Source organism: Haliotis rubra, unplaced genomic scaffold (genome assembly GCF_003918875.1).
Source record: "Haliotis rubra isolate DU_JTF1 unplaced genomic scaffold, ASM391887v1 Scf11, whole genome shotgun sequence".
NCBI lineage: Eukaryota > Metazoa > Mollusca > Gastropoda > Lepetellida > Haliotidae > Haliotis > Haliotis rubra.
In genome coordinates, this window is record NW_025765003.1 from 1540161 (window position 1) to 1560302 (window position 20142).

A 20142-nucleotide genomic window follows, 5' to 3' on the forward strand; every position below is an offset into this window, starting at 1 on the left:
TGTAGCTGGAATAGTGCTAAAAGCGGCGTAAAACCAAACTCAGTCAGTCAGTCAGTATTAACCATAGGAGATGTGTCATAGTGCCATGATCGCTTTGTAAACAGGGCCATAGAGCTGAACCCACTAAGTGTTTCAAGAGCTACAACAGTCAAACATTTGTTTGATCATGGAAGCTATGGCCACCTCATATAAACACATTGTGGATTGGGCTCCAGTACTTTTTATGCAATGGATGTTCGAAACCTTTTGTCCATAGCACAGATTCTACATGTTTATTATTGTTTATGATAATGAATATGTCTTTGTTTATGATCATGGATATTTCATTGATTAAAATATTAAGTTATATTGAAGAATTACTTTTGTCAATGACTTGTAAAATATGTACAGATGTCCGTTCTGAAAATTACATGCTTCCACACCAATGTAAATTTACACATATAATTAAGTTGTACAAAGTATGTATGGTGGAATCAGTCAGCATGCAGATTACAGTGATATGCCATATCACTACCTCATTGTGGCATGGTGTATAACAAAGATAATGGAATATGCTGAGTCGATGCTATTGGGTAAAAGATGTATGCTGGCTAAGAGACTGTGAGACTTCACAGGGATGTATTAATGATGGCGACTGATGTATGGCTGATGTGATGGGCTTCGGGTTACTTGAGTCATGTTATATAATTACAAACAGGGCCATAGAGCTGAACCCACTAAGTGTTTCAAGAGCTACAACAGTCAAACATTTGTTTGATCATGGAAGCTATGGCCACCTCATATAAACACATTGTGGATTGGGCTCCAGTACTTTTTATGCAATGGATGTTCGAAACCTCTTGTCCATAGCACAGATTCTACATGTTTATTATTGTTTATGATAATGAATATTTCTTTGTTTATGATCATGAATATTTCATTGATTAAAATATTAAGTTATATTGAAGAATTACTTTTGTCAATGACTTGTAAAATATGTACAGATGTCCGTCCTGAAAATTACATGCTTCCACACCAATGTAAATTTACACATATATGTAATTAAGTTGTACAAAGTATGTATGGTGGAATTGGTCAGCATGCAGATTACAGTGATATGCCATATCACTGCCTCATTGTGGCATGGTGTATAACAAAGATAATGGAATATGCTGAGTGGATGCTATTGGGTAAAAGATGTATGCTGGCTAAGAGACTGTGAGACTTCACAGGGATGTATTTATGATGGCGACTGATGTATGGCTGATGTGATGGGCTTCCGGGTTACTTGAGTCATGTTATATAATTACACTGTTGATCATGGATCTGTAAATATCTTGTTTCTGTTTAATTCAGGACTGTTATATTGATATAAAATATCTACATGTATATATGTGTTTGTTATTTGTTGTTCAGCAGAATTCCTGGTATGTCACAGTGGCCTGTTGAGAAAGACACGCCATTGGTCAGTTTGATCCATGATCCATCAATCCAGGCAACACGATTCATTAATTCCTGTCTCTTACTGAAAAGCTAGCATCATTTGGTCACACACAGTAGATGAAAGACACGTGAAGATCCAGGTTAGAATTGGTCTTCAGCTAGTGACGGGAGGTCAGACTCGCTGGCTTGGATGTCACATGTAATCGTATACCAATATTGCGTGGAATGATGCTCATGCTGTTGAACACTGGATTGTCTGGTCCAGACTCAATTGGAATATTGTTAAGTGCAAACAACAAACAAAAAAGTAGATGAATGACTTCATGTGCATGATCATCTCCATACTACACAGAAAGCTACACATTCAGTGAGCCCCCACATATGTACAAAATAGAATCTGCAATCTAAGTGCACCTACAACAATCCATTCAACACAAAGTACCTACCATGCAGTGTGAATCACATTACCTTCTTGTGCCTTACACACATTACCTACATCAGTGTGATCAAATCTTCACACATTACCTACATTCACTACAAAGCAAGATATTCAGTGCCTACACACATTACTACCACATATGTACAAATATTTTAGATTAATCTGCAATCTTGTGTGTACAATCACATTTAGTGCCTCTACACACAGATTACTTCCATTCAGTGCACCTACACAGTGTGCCTACACACATTACCTACATACTGTGCCTCCATTACCTCATTCAGTGTGCCTACACACATTACACAGATTACCTACATTCAGTGTGCCTACACACATTACCTACCTATTCAGTGTGCCTACACAGGTTACCACATTCACCTACACATTACCTACAATCAGTGTGCCTACACACAGATTACCTACCTACATTTAGTGTGCCTACATACAGTGTAGCCTACACACAGATTACCTACATTCAAACGAAGAGTTTGCTACTAGCTGGGTTATGATTCAATAACCTACATTAATAATAATATTTAACCTACATTCAGTGGACTCAAAGGTGCCTACACACAGATTACCTACATTCAGTGTGCCTACACCCGGATTACCTACAATCAGTGCGCCTACATCTGGATAACCTACACACAGAGCACCTACACCCAGATTACCTACATTCAGCTTGCCTCCACCTAGATTGCCTACACACAGATAACCCAACCCACATCGCCTACACCTAGATTGCATACATTCAGTGTGCCTACACACAGATAACCTACACCTTCAGTGCCTACTCCTTGATAGCCTACGCTCAGCCCGCCTACACAGATTAAATACACCCAGATTAAATACATTCAGTGTGCCTACACTCAGTCTTTAGAATATGAAGACATGCTTAGATCTAAACATGTTTAGGAATGTGTTAAATCAGAAATGTTGAACACATTTCGTGTGCTGCATCTAAACACGTTTTGGGTCTAAACATGAAATGAGCTCACAGCCTAAATGCTACATCACCATAACCCATAAGCGTGTTTAGAATTCATTAAAATGCATATTATAAGACAATAAGTCAGATATACATATGTAGATAAGATGTGTACTTATTCACTAAACATGACACTCGCAGGCCACTGCATAATTACTGCCTTGACTTAGAACGAACTTGGTAGTCCCTCCCAGTCCCTGAACCACATTATTTTCCCTACTGCCTATTCCCTAAAATATATAAATAGACCAAGATAGAATAATGGAGACTAGGAACACTCACTTAGTCAATTTTGTCTTTAGCACATGTATTAAGGTAAATATAAATGGTATCATATGCGAAGAATGGATTGGCAGGGGTGTTCTGTTAAGAAGATAAAATATTGCAGTTTTGTTTCCAATTAATTACGTCCGTTGTGAATCGGGGTAGAGATGTATTTTTTCTAAGCGTATATACAGCTAACATGATCAAATGCTGCTGCTTATAAAGAACATTATCATGGAGGTATACATCCTGGAGTTCTCCCTTAGCTTTGCTTATTACCAGACAGTCTCATATTAGGAAATTAAATGTCAAATTTGGGCGTGTAATAGTAACTGCTATAAGAACATGCTTGTCATACGAGGCGACTAACGGGATCGCGTGGTCAGGCTCGCTGACTTGGCTGACACATGTCATCGAATCTTAATTGCGTAGATTGATGCTCATGCTGTTAATCACTGGATTGTCTTGTGCAGACTCGATTATTTATTGAGTGTTGCGTTAAACAACAAACAGAAGTTCTTGCGTGCATTGTTCCCCATTTTACACATTTTGTAATTTAAATTATATTCCTGAAACCCTGTTTCAGACATGACTCAGCAGCCAGGGATCTACAAAGTCAGAATATGTGAAATAAGTCCAATGGGATACAGGTGTATATTTTTATGAAACAAGACAAACGATTCACTCAGCATTCACACATGCACATGGTTATTTTTTAATTATCAAACAAATTGATTAAGAAAATAATAATTCAGTCGTCTTTGAATAAACCATGATATACATGAGCTATTTAGAATAAAATTCGGCATTACAGTTTTTATTAAAGTATATACATTTTTCAATACTTTATCTCAATCTCATCTCACTTATGAACCGAGCAATATTTGGTAAAGCAGAATTCAGCTTGCATGTGTACAAGAAATGTTTCAATTTTTAATAAGTGATCAACTGTTTTCAGAAACTCTCTTAATGGAAGTAAGAGGAAAATCCATATCCTACTCATCATATGTCAAAAATAAGGACTGCAATAAAGAACATGACTTGATTGAACAAATTGAAAATTTAGAAAAATTAATTACACATTCCTTTTATGACATAATTGTCATAAATCTGTATTAAAGTATGGACTAGTTTGACATGGTTGCTTTGCTGAACAGCACCAGAATTCCCATACTCGCACATATTGAAAAAGTCAAGACTGATCTGCTGAAATGTTAGGATATTAATATTAGGTCACAAGTGTACACTACAGAGTTATCTCCCTTTCACTGTGTGGCATCCTGGCTCGCCGTCAATGTAAATGGATATTTTAGAACCTCACATTTGTACAGATGATGTAGATACTTTGTATATATCTATAGTTGTATAGATTTTATCAAAGCCCAAGAAATATAAGCCCCACATGATTTATTCAAATAACTTAAGTTTATTTATTAGTTTCGATTTACAAAATGCTAACAGTGTGAGAAATTTAGTGAGTGAGTTTGGTTTTACGCCGCTTTTGGAAATACTCCAGCAATATCACGGCAGGGGACACCAGAAATGGGCTTCACACATTGTACCCATGTGGGGAATCGAACCCGGGTCTTCGGCGTGACGAACGAACACCTTAACCACTAGGCTACCCCGCCGCACCCATAAGGGGCGCAGAGCTACAGATAACTTTTTGGGCAATTGAGTTATGTACTCGCTTGTGTTCATCTCAATTGGGTATCCTAATTTTCCTTTGAGTAACCAAATAAATTGTACTCACCTCACTCAAACTCAATTGGGTATTTTGCCGTTTTCCATTAATTTTAAAAAATATAATAAAGTTCAAATGTTGGTGTTTGTTATTTATATTTGATCTGTGATATGAGAAACGATAAGAAAGACTGCAAGTTGTCAAGTTCATGTCCTGAAATAGAACCTCTCAGTATACCTCAATTATTGTATCTCTCCACCGGTACGCAAGCTAAGATTTGACATTTGCGTGTGTACGCATGTAAGATCACATTTATTGAGTATTTACCAAAATTCAAGCGTACTTGTACGCAATAGACTTAATAGGAATTGAGTTTTCACATAAATATTTGCTTAATTTACGCAGATACGCAGCTTATCTGTACCTCTGGGGGCGACCAACTGGGACAGGTGGTCAGACTCGATGACTTGGATGATAGCATGTCATCGTACCCCAACAGTATGGGTTGCACTCATAACATCAATCACTGGATTGTCTGTTCCAGACTCAATCATACACGACTGTTGTCATAGGGCTGATATTCTGATGAGTGGAGTTATACAACTAACAAAAATATCTGAATACAAAGTGAAATTAGGGAGAGCAGACAATGTGTTTTAAAACAGGTTAAATCAATTTTTCTGATACCTTTAAGTGGAATTTTAGAATTTTACAGCATCAACAAACAGGGGGTTTCAGCTTCTTCTTCTTTGTTTTAACTTGATATGTCAGTACAGGTTCTAGGGCTCAGGCTGCAAGTTTGTCTGGGTTTAGTCCCCTTATGCCGTGTCAGCCTGAACAATGTATTTTGGATGAGGAAATTTACCAAACATTTCACTCAGGAGAAGGGAGGATGTATGTACATGGGTGTCAGTCTGCCCACCATACCTGGATTGTCAGTTGGAGATCCAGGTCCATCGGAGCTGTGACAACTCAGGACACCAGGTAGATATTGTGGATATATTCAGACGATATGGATAGGATTCAATTTACTGTTTTATTTTGACGTTTGCAAAATCAGATAAATCATTTCTATTCGTATCTTATTGGTTTATGGTAATTTGGATTTTGAGGTATTTGGATCACATTCTACGAAAACAATTCTTGATTCAGTTATATTTCCATAGTAGTTTTATAAGATTTTGTGTTCCTATTCCTATTCCTGTATAGATGTATCTTGTCTGATCATATCACATTCTTTATCTGGAAATGTTTTTTTGCATTTTTTTCAAATAAAGGTTTAATTTAAAATATATATTTGTTAAAATACTGTTTCATTTTTGTTCAGTCATGACCTCTGTCAGCATCAGGATGTGTTCAATCATGGTCACCGTTTTGTTGACTACTGCCCTGGCTATTCCAGCTCCAGGTTAGAACGTTGCTGTGATCAAGTCATAAAACCTAAAAAAACTATTCCTTGAACACATAACACCTGTTCAGTTTGTTCAAAGTTACTGTGTTTTAACACTTTAGGAGGAAAAACACCAGCATCAATGATTATGTAGTGTTAAAGGAATAATTATCACTGGGCCAGTACCCATTTAATTATTGTTCTTTATACCTAGTTGTTGCATGTCACTGTGAAATCGGTCTCAAATGCATTGTTGCCTGTACAGAATTGTTCCCTTGACCATGCCAGCATCTGCTGATTGTGGGTTTGTGAGCCAATATGCTGCTGGCTTGTGATTAACTCCGACACTGATTTGACCAATATGCTGTGAAATATTGAAACATAGCCAAGGTGCTCTAACTCCCATACTTTAACATAGACATATGACGGTCATGGCTGCAGGATCTCTGTATACGACGCAGTTCCACAAGCTTTTCAAACATGTCGCAGTATCCATACTGTGTAACAGTGTTGCAAGATATGCCACTGAGACAATGCCCTGTTTTAGCAACATGGTTGCTAGGGTTATCAAGCGTGCATAGCTCCCTCCAGTGACCCATCATCTCTACTCACAATGTAGCTGAAGTGTTTGTTCAGTAGCTGGTGGTGGCACTTTTCATAGCCAGTTCATGAGAGAGTGAGTTTAGCTTTATGCCGCTTTTAGCAATATTCCAGCTATATACACCAGAAATGGGTTTCATACATTGTACCTATGCGGGAATCGAACCTGGGTCTTAGACGTGACGAGCTAATTCTTTAACCACTAGGCTACCCCACCGTTCTGACAGTTCATGAAAACCTTCTTGATTGTCCTAGAGATGTACAGTAGGGGAGACCGGGGTAAATAGTGTTACACTTTTTACTTAAGTTCTTGTAATTCGATATTAGTCGACCGCTCACAAAGTTTATCGGACATAATTTGCTTCATTATCATAACATATGGAAAATTGCATGGGGGAAAATTGTTACAATTGGATGCTAGTAGCCAACGTTGGGCTTCTCAAATATTTCTACTTCAAAATAAGTCGTTATACCTCAATTTTACACTTGAAAAGTTAATTTCATACCAAGCAACATTTACTGCATTAAGAACGTTTTATTACGTTTTGTGAAAAATTTACTTTCTTATGTAAAAAAGGATTTTTCGTCTACTGTATCTCGCCATGAGCGAGCAGCTGAAAAACGCCCGGATGTGTACCGCAGGAAAGCGAAGGGAAATAACTCTACTCACCTACATTATGCTTGAGCGAAAACTTTTAGAGTAATCGCCCTTGTTACAATTGCCCCGCGTTACCCCGGTCTCCCCTACAACAGAGATCATCTTTTTGTGAAGAGTTGTGTTACTGAATCTTGAAAATGCTCAATTCACGGGACCATAAACCAAACCCATCACTACAGGCATGTAGCAGGCCATTGGATTACAGCATGTCCTGTCCCTGTTATTGTTTTTCTTTCAAGTATCAGCTTCGTCATTTCGTTGTGGGTGTATTTACTACATTCCTCCATCACTTGTGAATGCATTGGGCCCACATCCGGTGTCTTGGTGACATGTGCCTAATTTTGTCCGCCATTGAAATGAGGACATGATGAACTCACATGTCAAATTATATTATCATATAGATGCACATTATAAGTTGTTCACTGGTTACGAGGGGGACATGGGTTGATGTACCCTCGATATTTGTTTATGTTCCCTGAGCCCGAAGGGGAACATAAACAAACATCGAGGATACATCAACTCATGGGTCCTGAGGGACCAGTGAACAACGTATTTATCTTACCTAACACCTCAATGTTGATTTTGAACTGTTTGAAGCACGGGTATTGGGTCATGATAAGGAGTACCGGAGTTAGGCAACAACCCAAACACTGCTAACACGAAGTTCCAAACGAATTCCCACAGTTCGGCATTTCCAGCGGGTAACATAGAAAATGTTACTCGCTTGCAAGCGAGGTTCATTGATTGGCTCAGCCAATCAGAAAACGACATTTATGTGTGAGGCAAGATAAAGACATTTATATGCTGCACGTATCTGCACATGCGCTGTTACAATTGTCCCCAAATCAGTGGATCGGTGTGGATTCCAGTTATCATTCTCATCTCCCTGGGAAGTATGCAACCCATACTGCCTACAGTGCTAGAAGGTTTTACATCCACCTCATATATCCTCCTGTTGTTTGAACAGAGGCACATTTGAACCGAAGTCTATTGTTCAGTGCTACACGTCAGGTTTTGACACTTTTTGGTGTATATACGCAAATCATTTTTCCACCATCTGGTAATCTACTGGGTCGTGGTCAGATGAATAGGTTCCTTTGGGTTTACAGGATGAATGTACTGTTCACTAGGGGTAACATCAACTCTGTAAAGACCCCCAATCTCATAATTGCTGGTCCATAGGTTGCATACCAATCTCATCACTAGCAGGATCCCCGGAGCTGAGGTCCGTTTCACAAAGCGATCGTAGCGCTACGACTGTCGTAAGTCTATGTTAAAGTATGGGAGTTACGATGACCTTAGACCACCCACCCAACTCACAAATCTACACAGATCCAAACCACCCTACCCACATCTACATTCAAACCCAAGCATTGTTGACGTGGAGGCAGTGTGTAGAGTAGATACCACAAGGCATGGCATCATCATGTCATAGGCGGATCCAGTGCGTGTGTGTGTGTGTGTGCGTGCGTGCGTGCGTGCGCGTGCGTGTGCATGCAGGGGTGCACACACCCGGGCCCCACACCCCTTTTGTCCTGAAAGTTTATGAAATGACCACTGAAACTCTCGTGAAAATGAAGTGTGCACCACACACATGCACACATACACATACGCACACCACACACACATCACGCACACACACACACACCAACACCCCTTTTGTCCTGAAAGTTTATTGAATGACCACTGAAGCTCTCTCATGAAAATGAAGTGTGCACGCACACACACACACACTTTCATAAAGCTGTATCCGACCCTTTTATGTTTGCGTGTGATGTAAACTGACTTCTGATTAGTCTGTGTCAAATGTTTCCCTCCTCCATGGTTTGATTCTTTAGCTTAAAACAGTGACGACACTGCAAAGCAAATTGATTTATCCACAGCACAGGTGATGAAAGAGCATAGTGCATTAAAGCTTATGATGTATTGAAGACGTATTTCAAACTTCAAAAGAACATTCCAGTATATAGATGAGATCTCTTTTGGTGGTTAAAATATGTGATTTAGATTTCTGTCATGGATGAAGGTAAGGTTCTAGCTGTATGTTATATACTGTTTCAGGGAGTCAGAAGGGTCAACAGGCCCTGCAACCTGGACAACGTAAGTAAATTGAGTAGTCTTCATTTGTGAAAAGAATAGCCCTCCACTCAAGTAAATCTGCCTAGGTCCAGAGAATTTTATGCTTTAAGAAATTACTTGTAAGGAACTGACGGGCAGACTTGCTGACCTGGCAAAACATATGTCATCGTTCTCAGAAGGGAGGGAACTGTGCTCAAGCTTGCAGTCACTGGCATGTCTGGTCGTGACATGGCTTTTTACTGCTACCTTGATTGCTGGAACATTGGTGACTGCAGAGTTGAGATACCCTCGCCCACGTTGTGAATCTCAGGATGTTTCTTAGTTTTACACCAGCAGACCTTTTTTTTATCTACAAATGGTTGATCTTTGGACAAAATGTTATGTTGCAGAGTTTGATCCCTGCGAGTTTGAAGGCCGATTTTGGCAGTTTGGGGAGAAGTTTGAGAGCTATGACAAGATTAACAGATGCAAGCGTGTCTGCTTCTGCCAAGGGAACGTCAATGGTGTCTACTGTAAACCAGGGTAGGGAGCCATTGCTTGTCATTGTACTGACTACCCTTTTGAAATGCAGGTTGAAGCCTCTGGTCTTCAGCAACAGATGCATGTAAGGGGCGACTAACGGGATCAGGTGCTCAGGCTCGCTGACTTGGTTGACACATGTCATTGTATCCCTATTGCAGATGTATGTTCATGGTGTTGATCACTAGATTGTCTGGTCCACACTCGGATTATTTACAGATCGCCGCCATATAGCTTGAACATTGCTGTCTGCGGCAATAAACAACAAACAATTTTGAAAGCAATTTGAAACAGTTTCACACAGAATGAACAGCGACACAGTCTTATCTTATCTATATAACAGGTGAGCAGTTGGGACTACAGGTCAGAAAATGTCCCCAGCAGCATATGCTTGCTGTTGCGACTGAATGTTTGAGTTGTCAAGATCAGCAACTCCGTGACTGTACATCATCCTACACAGACTGCATGTTGTTTAGGAAATGTCACAATGCTAAATTAGGCTTCAAACAACAAACTTATAAATATTTAACTATCGGCTGCAGTTCATGAATGCTAGCTAGCTCAGATATATTTTTGTAGACATTTTGATAACAGCCTTTTAGCATGTTTCAGTCGTCATCTACAGTTAGGCTGGTTTTTTTCTGTAGGCGCCACAACTTACTGTGCAACGTTGCTTTGCCCCCTGAGTGAGTGACTGCGTGGGTTTTCCGCCGCTTTTATATTCCAACAATATCACGGCGGGGACACCAGAAATGGGCTTCACACATTACCCAGGTGGGGAATCGAACCTGGGCATTGGCGAGAGGAGCGAAAGCTTTAACCACTAGGATACCCCATCGCCCTTTGCTCCCATGAGCTGACACACCATGATATAATTGAAATACTGTACACAGCAACCTTAAACACTCACTCACTCATAATAACAGGTAGAGATTCCACTCTCATCTGCTTCTCAACTAGCTAAGTTGTTTCCTTTTCTGTAGTATGTGATCAATAACGGTGTTCTGATGTTTCAGATGCACAAGATAACAGATGGCTCCAGGTCAATTCCAGGAAGGTCATTCTTCCCAAGGTCAATGAACAAATAAAACTAACTCGGCAATTATGTATTTGATTTATTTGTTGATAATATCAGGATGAGTATTTACATTATGGTATGAAATGTCAGCTCCTGACATAGTGGTCACCATAGAAACATGTAATAGTATCCACACAACTGCTTCCACTAAATGTCAAGTCTAGCAACATGGAATGAAAAAGGGCAAGAGAAAACGTTAACAATGCAAACACTGTAAGTAGTGATGTGGAAATGTGTATTTTCTCTTACTGACACGAGATCGTTGAATGTCAAACATAATACATCGTCATTGTCGAACATAGTGGCTTGTATTGAGCAGAAATCAATTTCAAGCATACATGTGTCAAGTATGTAAAGGAAACAAGCATCACTCCTCATTGACTTTGAAAGCATGACACTGCCTTGAGTATTTTGTACATTTCCCTTTGTATTTTAGACAACCGATTTAGAATATAAAATAAATAAAATTTCATTGATAAAACATATGAAATGTAATAATCCAACAATTATTGTCATTGGGATCATCACTTTTTTGATAAATTCACAGAACATACAGACACAATAACGATTAGGGTTTCACTTGACCTTACCATCTTGCATCAATCATATCCAATAATTTAATCACAACCAATTCAATATCACATAAAGAAGTTGTAAGGAATGTAGCAGGGGCTACGTTTGATTCTTAAACACAAATACTATTTTGATGACAACATATTTTGATCTATAAACTGTACCAAGAGTGTACCCTTGTATCACAACTACAGCTAACTATTTTGATCACACTGGTACAGGGTTAGAATTACCTTTTGATCTACCTGTGCAAATCCAGAACTAGAACAATTAACTATTCACCATTCCTAATGTCTAACCCTGATTTTTATATCACAATATGTAACTGAGGCAGTGCTATCTTACAATCTCACAGATTGTAAAAATAGCAGATTCACAATCTTAATCACATTTCACAACTGTCAGATCTTTTACAATTTAAAAAATAATTAAATTCAGGATGAACTGTAAAAAGTTAATAGCAGAAAATGCAACAAATATAGGAAAGTCCAAAACATATGCCAGTTTTGAAAAGACAAACTTTCCTGAAAGGATGAAGTAGAAATGTAACGATTCATTCAAGATATGAATCAGAATACAGAGAACAATCAGACATCCAGATCTACTACAGAAGCTTAGTTTAAAACAAACAATTTGGTTATATTTCATAAGCTGCAATGCTTTATCATCAAGAAAATGAACTGCCAATATTCCGACAACCTACCTAATTTCTCAGCACTGTGGTGCAAATTACAGAACATACAGTATGTACATTTATCTGGAATGCGACACAGTGTTTGCTTTTCTGAATATTACTTTCCTGACAACTGAATAACTAACTCATGTTACTCAGCCAGGATGATACTGGCACAGATGAATGAAACGCCCTAGTTGACTTTTATCACTAATGTAGTTATCATGAAACGAAAAGAGAGCAATAAAACCTCACAAATTATAGCACAATGATGTGAAAAGTATATCATATACAAATCCATCTATGAGCTTATACTATGACGTACTGTAAATCATGAAATTAATGCAAGCATTTACCTCAACATATTCAAGTTTATTGTCATATGTTTACTGTGGACAGGTAAAAACAATGACATACGTCGGCTGATTAGTTGATAAAGTACTCGCAGGAATTTCATGACACATTTAAGCCAGGGGTGAAACCTGTATTAAAGTGATATATTAACTTCATGATTTACATTCCTTAACCTTCACCCATAGTGACACTGATACATTTAAGCTTATTTTGTGAAAATATAGGATATATTTCTAGTTTAAATAAAAAAATAAAAAATTGAATAATGAAGTACACTTGTATTAGTTTGTGAGTCAATTTTATGATTATGAATCATGCAATTCACAGAGCTTAAAAATAACTGCAAACAGTATTTCCCTGAAACCTAAAAGCAACAAAAACATGATTTTATCTTGGCTGAATGCATACTTTCAGAATTGTATTTGTACTAGGACAAGGTTTTCTGATATCTCTAAGCTAACAGAGTCACTAGAATGACAAAGAAAATAACATACAAATCCATTTTGTTTCTGGAGGGACACCAACAATAGTTGCCCCCTTGGTTGCCCCTAGTTCCACCTTTCACAGTCTTTTACCCCAGAAAATTTGGTTAGTTATTTTCTCGTCCACTGTGATGTTGCATAAGCAGCAATTAAAAAGGCATTCCAGATTTAGGTATTGTAGTCACTGTTGGCATTAATTAGTGCCCTTATACTTACTTGTGAAAGTCTATATTTGTGTCCATCCAGTTAGTAATTTAACAATTCCATCACATGAAAAACAGAGATAAAAATAATCCTCCCTATTTCAAACAAGGCAGTAGTCTGAAAATCACACAGCATTTCTGAGAGTTACCTCCCTTCAATCAGTTCTGTGCTATTCGCTGCACAACCTCTTTCTGTATTAAAAGTGTGGGATAAAAAATCCATTGTCAAGTCAATACAAACAAATCAAATGCAACAAACTGAAGCAATTCACAACTCGGTAAATTGGGCAAAATAAACTGGCAAAACATGGCTAGGAAATAGAATGTAAGCACATCTAACTGAAACGTTTTCCTGAGATATACATAATTTGCCAACATCAAGCTCTACTTACAAACGTAACTAGCATAGTGATGGAAAGTGGAACTAAAATATTAGGAGTGGTGATGATGAGGAACATGCAGATATGTCTGTGAGGGTCACTGGTGATTAAAATCTATAGGATAACATTTTAGAATCTAAAACAATGTACAATAAATAAACATGTAAAACAGCAATATTAATATAGACAGTCATGTGACTAGTACCCAACAAGCAACATATATTTCAGCCTATACAAAGGGCTCCTAGTCATAACAATTATTGCTCCAATTCATATATGTCATCAGTGTTTCTCAAAGGCAGAGGCTAAAGATCTCTGTCAGGGTTCAGAGAGAGTGAGCGAGTTTGATTAGCTCTTGCAGAGTGAGTGAGTGAGTGAGTGAGTGAGTATGTTTTTATGCCAGTTTTGGCAATATTCCAGCAAATTCATGGCAGGGGCACCAGAAATGGGCTTCACACATTGTACCCTTGTGGGGAATTGAACTCGGGTCATCGGCGTGACGGGCAAATGCTTTAACCACTAGGCTACCCCATTGCCCCTGTTGTTGTTAGCTGTGTTTCAGTTATATCACGGTATGTCTGCTTGGTGATGAGGAAAGTCCAAAGTGATGCAGGTCTCAGACATTTACCACTGTGGTGAAACCCACAAGTTTGGTACTGACAAACCCAGAAACTCAATCAGAATAAATGGGGATTCAAACATTAACAGGCTTCTGAAATATCTAAGGGACAACTCTGGACAGCGAATCCTGTTCCTCAGATGACTGGGCTGTTGAGTGAGTGAGTATGGTTTTATGCCGATTTTAGCAATATTCAAGCAATATCACAGTAGGGAACACCAGAAATGGGCTTCACACATTGTACCCATGTGGGGAATCGAACCCGGATCTTCAGCTAACTAATGACATCTGAGTACCCTTTCTAACATTAGTTTTCGTATCTTCGGACACCAAAGAGTGACTGTTGTAAAAACCAAATATTGATGAAAGAAAACACTTGACGTTGCATTCCTACAAACAAATAATTAAAGTATCTTTTTGACAGCAAATTTGGCAGATAAGATCCTAAAATATTTTGATTCCTTCGTCATTATCTGTGACTTTGAGAAACACTTTTGGGTATATTTTGTTTGATTTAACTGATGGATTTGACTTAATATTGCTTGGCAAGCACGTATTCAGTTGTTTTGATGACATCTCCGCTGCATTTTCATTATCAGAGTGAAACAACCATGAATAATGGCTGTATTTACAACATCTTGTGTGTTGTTTAACACTAAATCAACAATATTCCAGTTACGGCAGTGAGTAAATATTCAAGGCTGGGTCGGATAATCCAGTGACTGACATCATGAGCATCAATCTACACAATTCTAAACCGAAGACACGCATCAACTGAGTCAACAACCCTGACCACCCAAACCACTTTGTAGCCTCCTACGACAATGATGACCTTTAGCGCAGCAACTGCAAATAGTGAGTGAGTGATTTAGGTTTCACGCTACTATGAAGATTATTTCAGTTAAATCCTGTCAGTTTAAGGATGGTAGAAACCACAAAATTGATGACATGTACCACTCTGGCTCATAACAGGCTGAATATGGGTTTTGAAAAATCAGATCCTGTCATGGTAAGGGACACAACTCCATATAATAATTTTTTTCAGCTTTTCCACTATGTGAACCAACAATTAACAAATTCTTGATGTACATGTGAATCTTTTCAAAATTGGAACTCACATGGTAAAAGCCTTACAAATAAAAAAAGGAAGGGAACCATTCCCAGAATTCATTGCCATCCATTGGATGACTGACCTACAACAAACACAAAAAGGATTCTTCAAAGATCATACGATATATTTCCAAATCGGTATGGAAACTGTATGAGGAAACGTCCATCACTCAAACCAACATCTCTGTGAGAATCATATGAAAGCCCTAGCTAGATCAACAGTTCTAAAACTTGTACGTGCGTTGTGAAATACTTGGAAGACTACGGGTCCTGAATAAAATCTATGTACAGTACAACTATCGGGTTAAATGGTGACCTTCCAGTTAATTGGCAAAGCACACATGAATGTCATTGGCATCATGTCAGATGTCATGTAGTTTACTTGATTTATTGATATTTTTACCTATCATACAAATTGTATGATGAAGAGATTATTAAATAATTAGAGTGAGTGAGTTTAGTATTACACCGCTTTTAGCAATATTCCAGCGGGGGACACCAGAAATGGGCTTCACACATTGTACCCATGTGGGGAAACGAACCCGGGTCTTCGGCATGACGAGTGAATGCTTTAACCACTTGGCTACCCCACCACCCCTAAATAATTAGGGTAGAAAATAAATGAATGGAATAAATTTGGTATTTTTTCCTAAAAACCCCAAAACAATAGCACTGCGTTGAAGGTGACATAATCCAGATGGTTGTATTCCATTAACATTATCTGTAAGTATAACTCAATAATGGGTCAAAGTAATATCAGATATACATTTCATAATTGTCTAGAATTACAGGGGTTGACAATGTCAAGGTTTCCATAGAAACACAATCTTAAATCAGTGTCATATTTTTTATCCCCCATTTGTAATGTTTTTTTGCCTTTTCTTAATCCTGAAGGTCACCATGTCAAGGTGAAGAATGTGGTTGCTATGGTAACTTGGTTATTCACACGTTGCTATAGTTACAAAAACATCTCTTAAAACAAAAGCTTTCCATATATTCACAAAAATGTACATTGATTATGTTAGCATGATTTTTTTTCTATTGGGAAACCAAACCTGATTGTACTGAGAAAAACTGAATGGTTGACTATACCAAGACGAATGTGCTATATAAATATATCAACAAATTTTTTACCATGTCGTGATTAGATACATCAGCTTGAGATTCAAGATTTGTTGAAAACAACCACAGCAACTTCTGTTTTACAGATTTCAGCATAGTGGTAAATGTTATAATATTTGGTGCCCTTTCCTCTGAAACAAATCTTGGATTTGCAATAATACAAAGCACTAAATATTCTTCCTTCTATCTGAGACAGGCATTTTCGCTAATTGTGCTCGATAACATACTATTTTTCCTTGAAGCAAAACTATTCACATAATTCTAAAATGGGACTAAACTGAAATTGCAAATTTCATGTTCTTTGGCTTTAAATAATTCTTCAGAACTGGTTTCGTTTTCTTGTAATCACTTAAACTACTTGTCTTAACTGCAACACTAATCTTAAATGAAACTACATGGAAACATTAAATAACTTAAAAAAACAATATAATTCAGAGAATATGGCAAACATCCAAACAAACAATTTCTGGATTTGAGAAGTCAAAATGTGATAAGCATCCATCTTGGATTTCACTTGGTGTGGGTTTTTTTCATTCAAAGAAAAATTAAACTGTGTCTTAATTTTCACACAATATAGCCTTCCTTGTTTGGAGGATCGCCTGGCAACAAACTTCTGGTTGAAGAAAATGTCAGATATCACTTCCAAACAATAGGGATCACCTTTGCTTCATGTTTTTCATCATATCCATTTAATCCATGTATCCAGTTGTCATTCGCACCACGGAATATTCAGATCCCATGTCCAAATTTCAGCCATTTTCACACACTGAAAATCACTAGTCCAATTTTCTTGACTGTTCTAACACAGACTCCGCTTATCCATCAGTGAAAATGTACCCAAATCTTTCCCAGGCATGTTTCACAAATGTTCATCTCAGTAGAACCCGAGTCATCTCTCACAATTTGTATTAGCACAGTAGCACAAGATCCCACCTAGCCTCATTTGACGAGGTTGAGCCTCACTTCCGTGGTAGGATCTTTACCCTGGTTGATCAAAGAAATGGATGTGCGACCTGCTCTCACGATCTCGGTGACCATATCCTTACAATCACAGCATATGCTCATTAGGGGCCCTTTCGTCACTTTAGCGGTGACGGGTTTGATTAGCATGGACTGGGACCTTTGCAGGGGTTTCTTGCGGCCAGGGCGGTTGTCGAGATTGGGTCTCCTCGGAACAGCAGGTGTGGGTGGAGATGACCCCGTGGGACTTAAACTGAAATAGAACATTGGCGTCATTAGTTTTGTCTTCATCTATAGCGCTCAGAATCACTGTTTTGTTCTGTTGTATAATGCCACACTCTGCAATATTCCACCTATTCCAGTGGCATGCAGATAATCATGTCTGGACCAGACAAACCAACAATGCCAACATTACCACAGCTATATGTGAGTGAGTATGGTTTTACGTCACTTTTAGCAATTTACAGGGGTAAATAAAGAATACTCGCCCAGCCATACCCCCTTAATACCCCCTTAAATATACATAATCAGGGTACCCATGAAGATCTTTGTTAGAACTGATCTTCAGCAACCCCTGCTTGTCGTAAGAGGTACCTAACGGGATCGGGTGGTCAGGCTGGCTGACTTGGTTGACACGACATTGTATCCCAGTTGTGTAGATCGATGTTCATGCGGTTGATCACTGGATTGTCTGGTCCAGACTCGATTATTTACTGACCTCTGCCATATAGCTGGAATATTGCTGAGTGCAGTGTTAAGCAACCACCCAACCAACTACATTATTAAGGTAAACCTGCATTTGAACTCACAAATCTAGACTCCATGATTCCTAAAGGACACGGAGAGCGGAAGGTCGCGTGTTCGATCCCCGGCCGTGTCATACCAAAAGACTTGTATGGTACTTGTTGGTCCCTGCCTGGCGCTCGGCATTAATGGGTACAACAAGGACTGGTCGGCTCAGAGTCAGTATAATGTGTCTGAGTGGGGTATTCATGCTTCACTGCGGCATGGTATCTCAGTGGGCTAGCACTATAAAACCAGCTTAAGTCTGGGCTAGTACAAACAGCCGCACATACACATACACACACATGCACGTCGTCATATGAGCGAAATATTCTCAAGCACGACGTTAAACCCAATTTCACCTCACCTCACCTCACCTAAAGGACACAACTACTTCCACCTCTCAGAGACACCTGATATTACTGGGCCTCCTGTGCTCCAGACAGTGAGAAACACACCCACAAAGAACAAGGCTTCAAATTTTGTATGCCTCGAACTGTACAACACACATGGATGAACAGAACTTCACAACTTTACCTTTTGTATGTTTCAATGGCTTCCTTCATTTCGGGGCTGAGCGGAGTCGGACTCAATGTGTACACAGGGATGTTCTTGAAGTGTTCGGTCGGCACATGCATCTGAAGTCAACCACAACATGGTTAAACCGCATCATCAATGGATATGAGCTCACATGAAATAAGGCCAGACCAATTTTATTTCTCGTTTTACGGATTTTTGTCCTCAGAAAACCTAAAGGCAGGAGGGAAAAAATTAAAAATAAAAATCACCAGTCGAAGTATATTCCTTTAAAATACTAAAAGTATTTTAGTTTTGGCAATTTATGAAGTGTATATGGGGCAAAAAATAATCAAAAATGTTTTGGGGGGTAAGTTTACATTTTTGGACAATAAATTCATGAGGATTTTATTTTTTTGAGCGGGGATAATTAAATTTTTTTTCTTCTTCTTATTCTTGAAAAAATATGACCGGCAGATCCGTAAAACAAGAAATAAAATTGGTCTGGCCTAAGTAATAATTGTAATAATCTTGTATCATTCAGAATATAGACTTGAACGATGAAGCGTCAAAATCAAGACGAAAACAAAAGTCATCCAGAGAGGACATATCTGCCAGATCCAGAGTTTGGCTACTCATACCACGTTTTTGGTTCACTCTTTATTTCATTAATAAAGAAATAATGCTGTTCATGATATTTCAAGATCCCCCAAAATCAAAAGGCACCAGTTCACTACTACACTATATTGCCAGTTTAATCCAAAATCATTCAACAATTTTGGAGTTGTGGTTATTTTCAGTTTAAGTCCAACTTGTCACAAAAATAAAAAAAATAAAAGACAAAAATCTGAAATCATAAAAAGGTAACTGCATAGCAAATTTCAATAAATAATATTCATTGGTTTAAGAGCTCTGCTTCGGAAAGTGAAAATGGCCAGCAGACAGGCTACAGATATGCTGATCGCTTTATCCCCCGGTTTTCAACCAGGGGGAAATAATGTGTATTGATGAAAGTAGTTTTTCTGTTTTATTGATTTCCTAATCATCCAGATTGTCTGGCAGCCATTGTTCCTGTGACCAAAGCACTTCCTCCCTGAACACCATTATCGGAGAACATAATTGATTATTTGTATCCAGATCAGGTTTAACTTTCTTCATTGCTAGGATTTCAGATTCACCTCGATTCAGACAAAGCACTGTAGCTCACTTGCAACAAGTGCAAAAGTGAGTGAGTTTAGTTTTACGC

At 38.4% G+C, this 20142-nt stretch overlaps 1 protein-coding gene across 7 annotated transcripts in view; it reads right to left on the minus strand.

Annotated features, from left to right (window-relative positions):
• Positions 1 to 14897: 14897 nt before the first annotated feature.
• LOC124284249 (protein spire-like) overlaps positions 14898 to 20142 on the minus strand; it is a 37643-nt gene continuing 32398 nt past the window's right edge. For all 7 annotated transcript variants that reach the window (XM_046720328.1, XM_046720351.1, XM_046720335.1 and 4 more), the window contains 2 exons: positions 18918 to 19018; positions 14898 to 17850 (listed from right to left, as the gene is read on the minus strand). In XM_046720328.1, the coding sequence (XP_046576284.1) occupies positions 17577 to 17850; positions 18918 to 19018 (375 nt within the window). In that variant the 3' untranslated portion in view covers positions 14898 to 17576. The remainder of the gene's footprint in view (positions 17851 to 18917; positions 19019 to 20142) is intronic.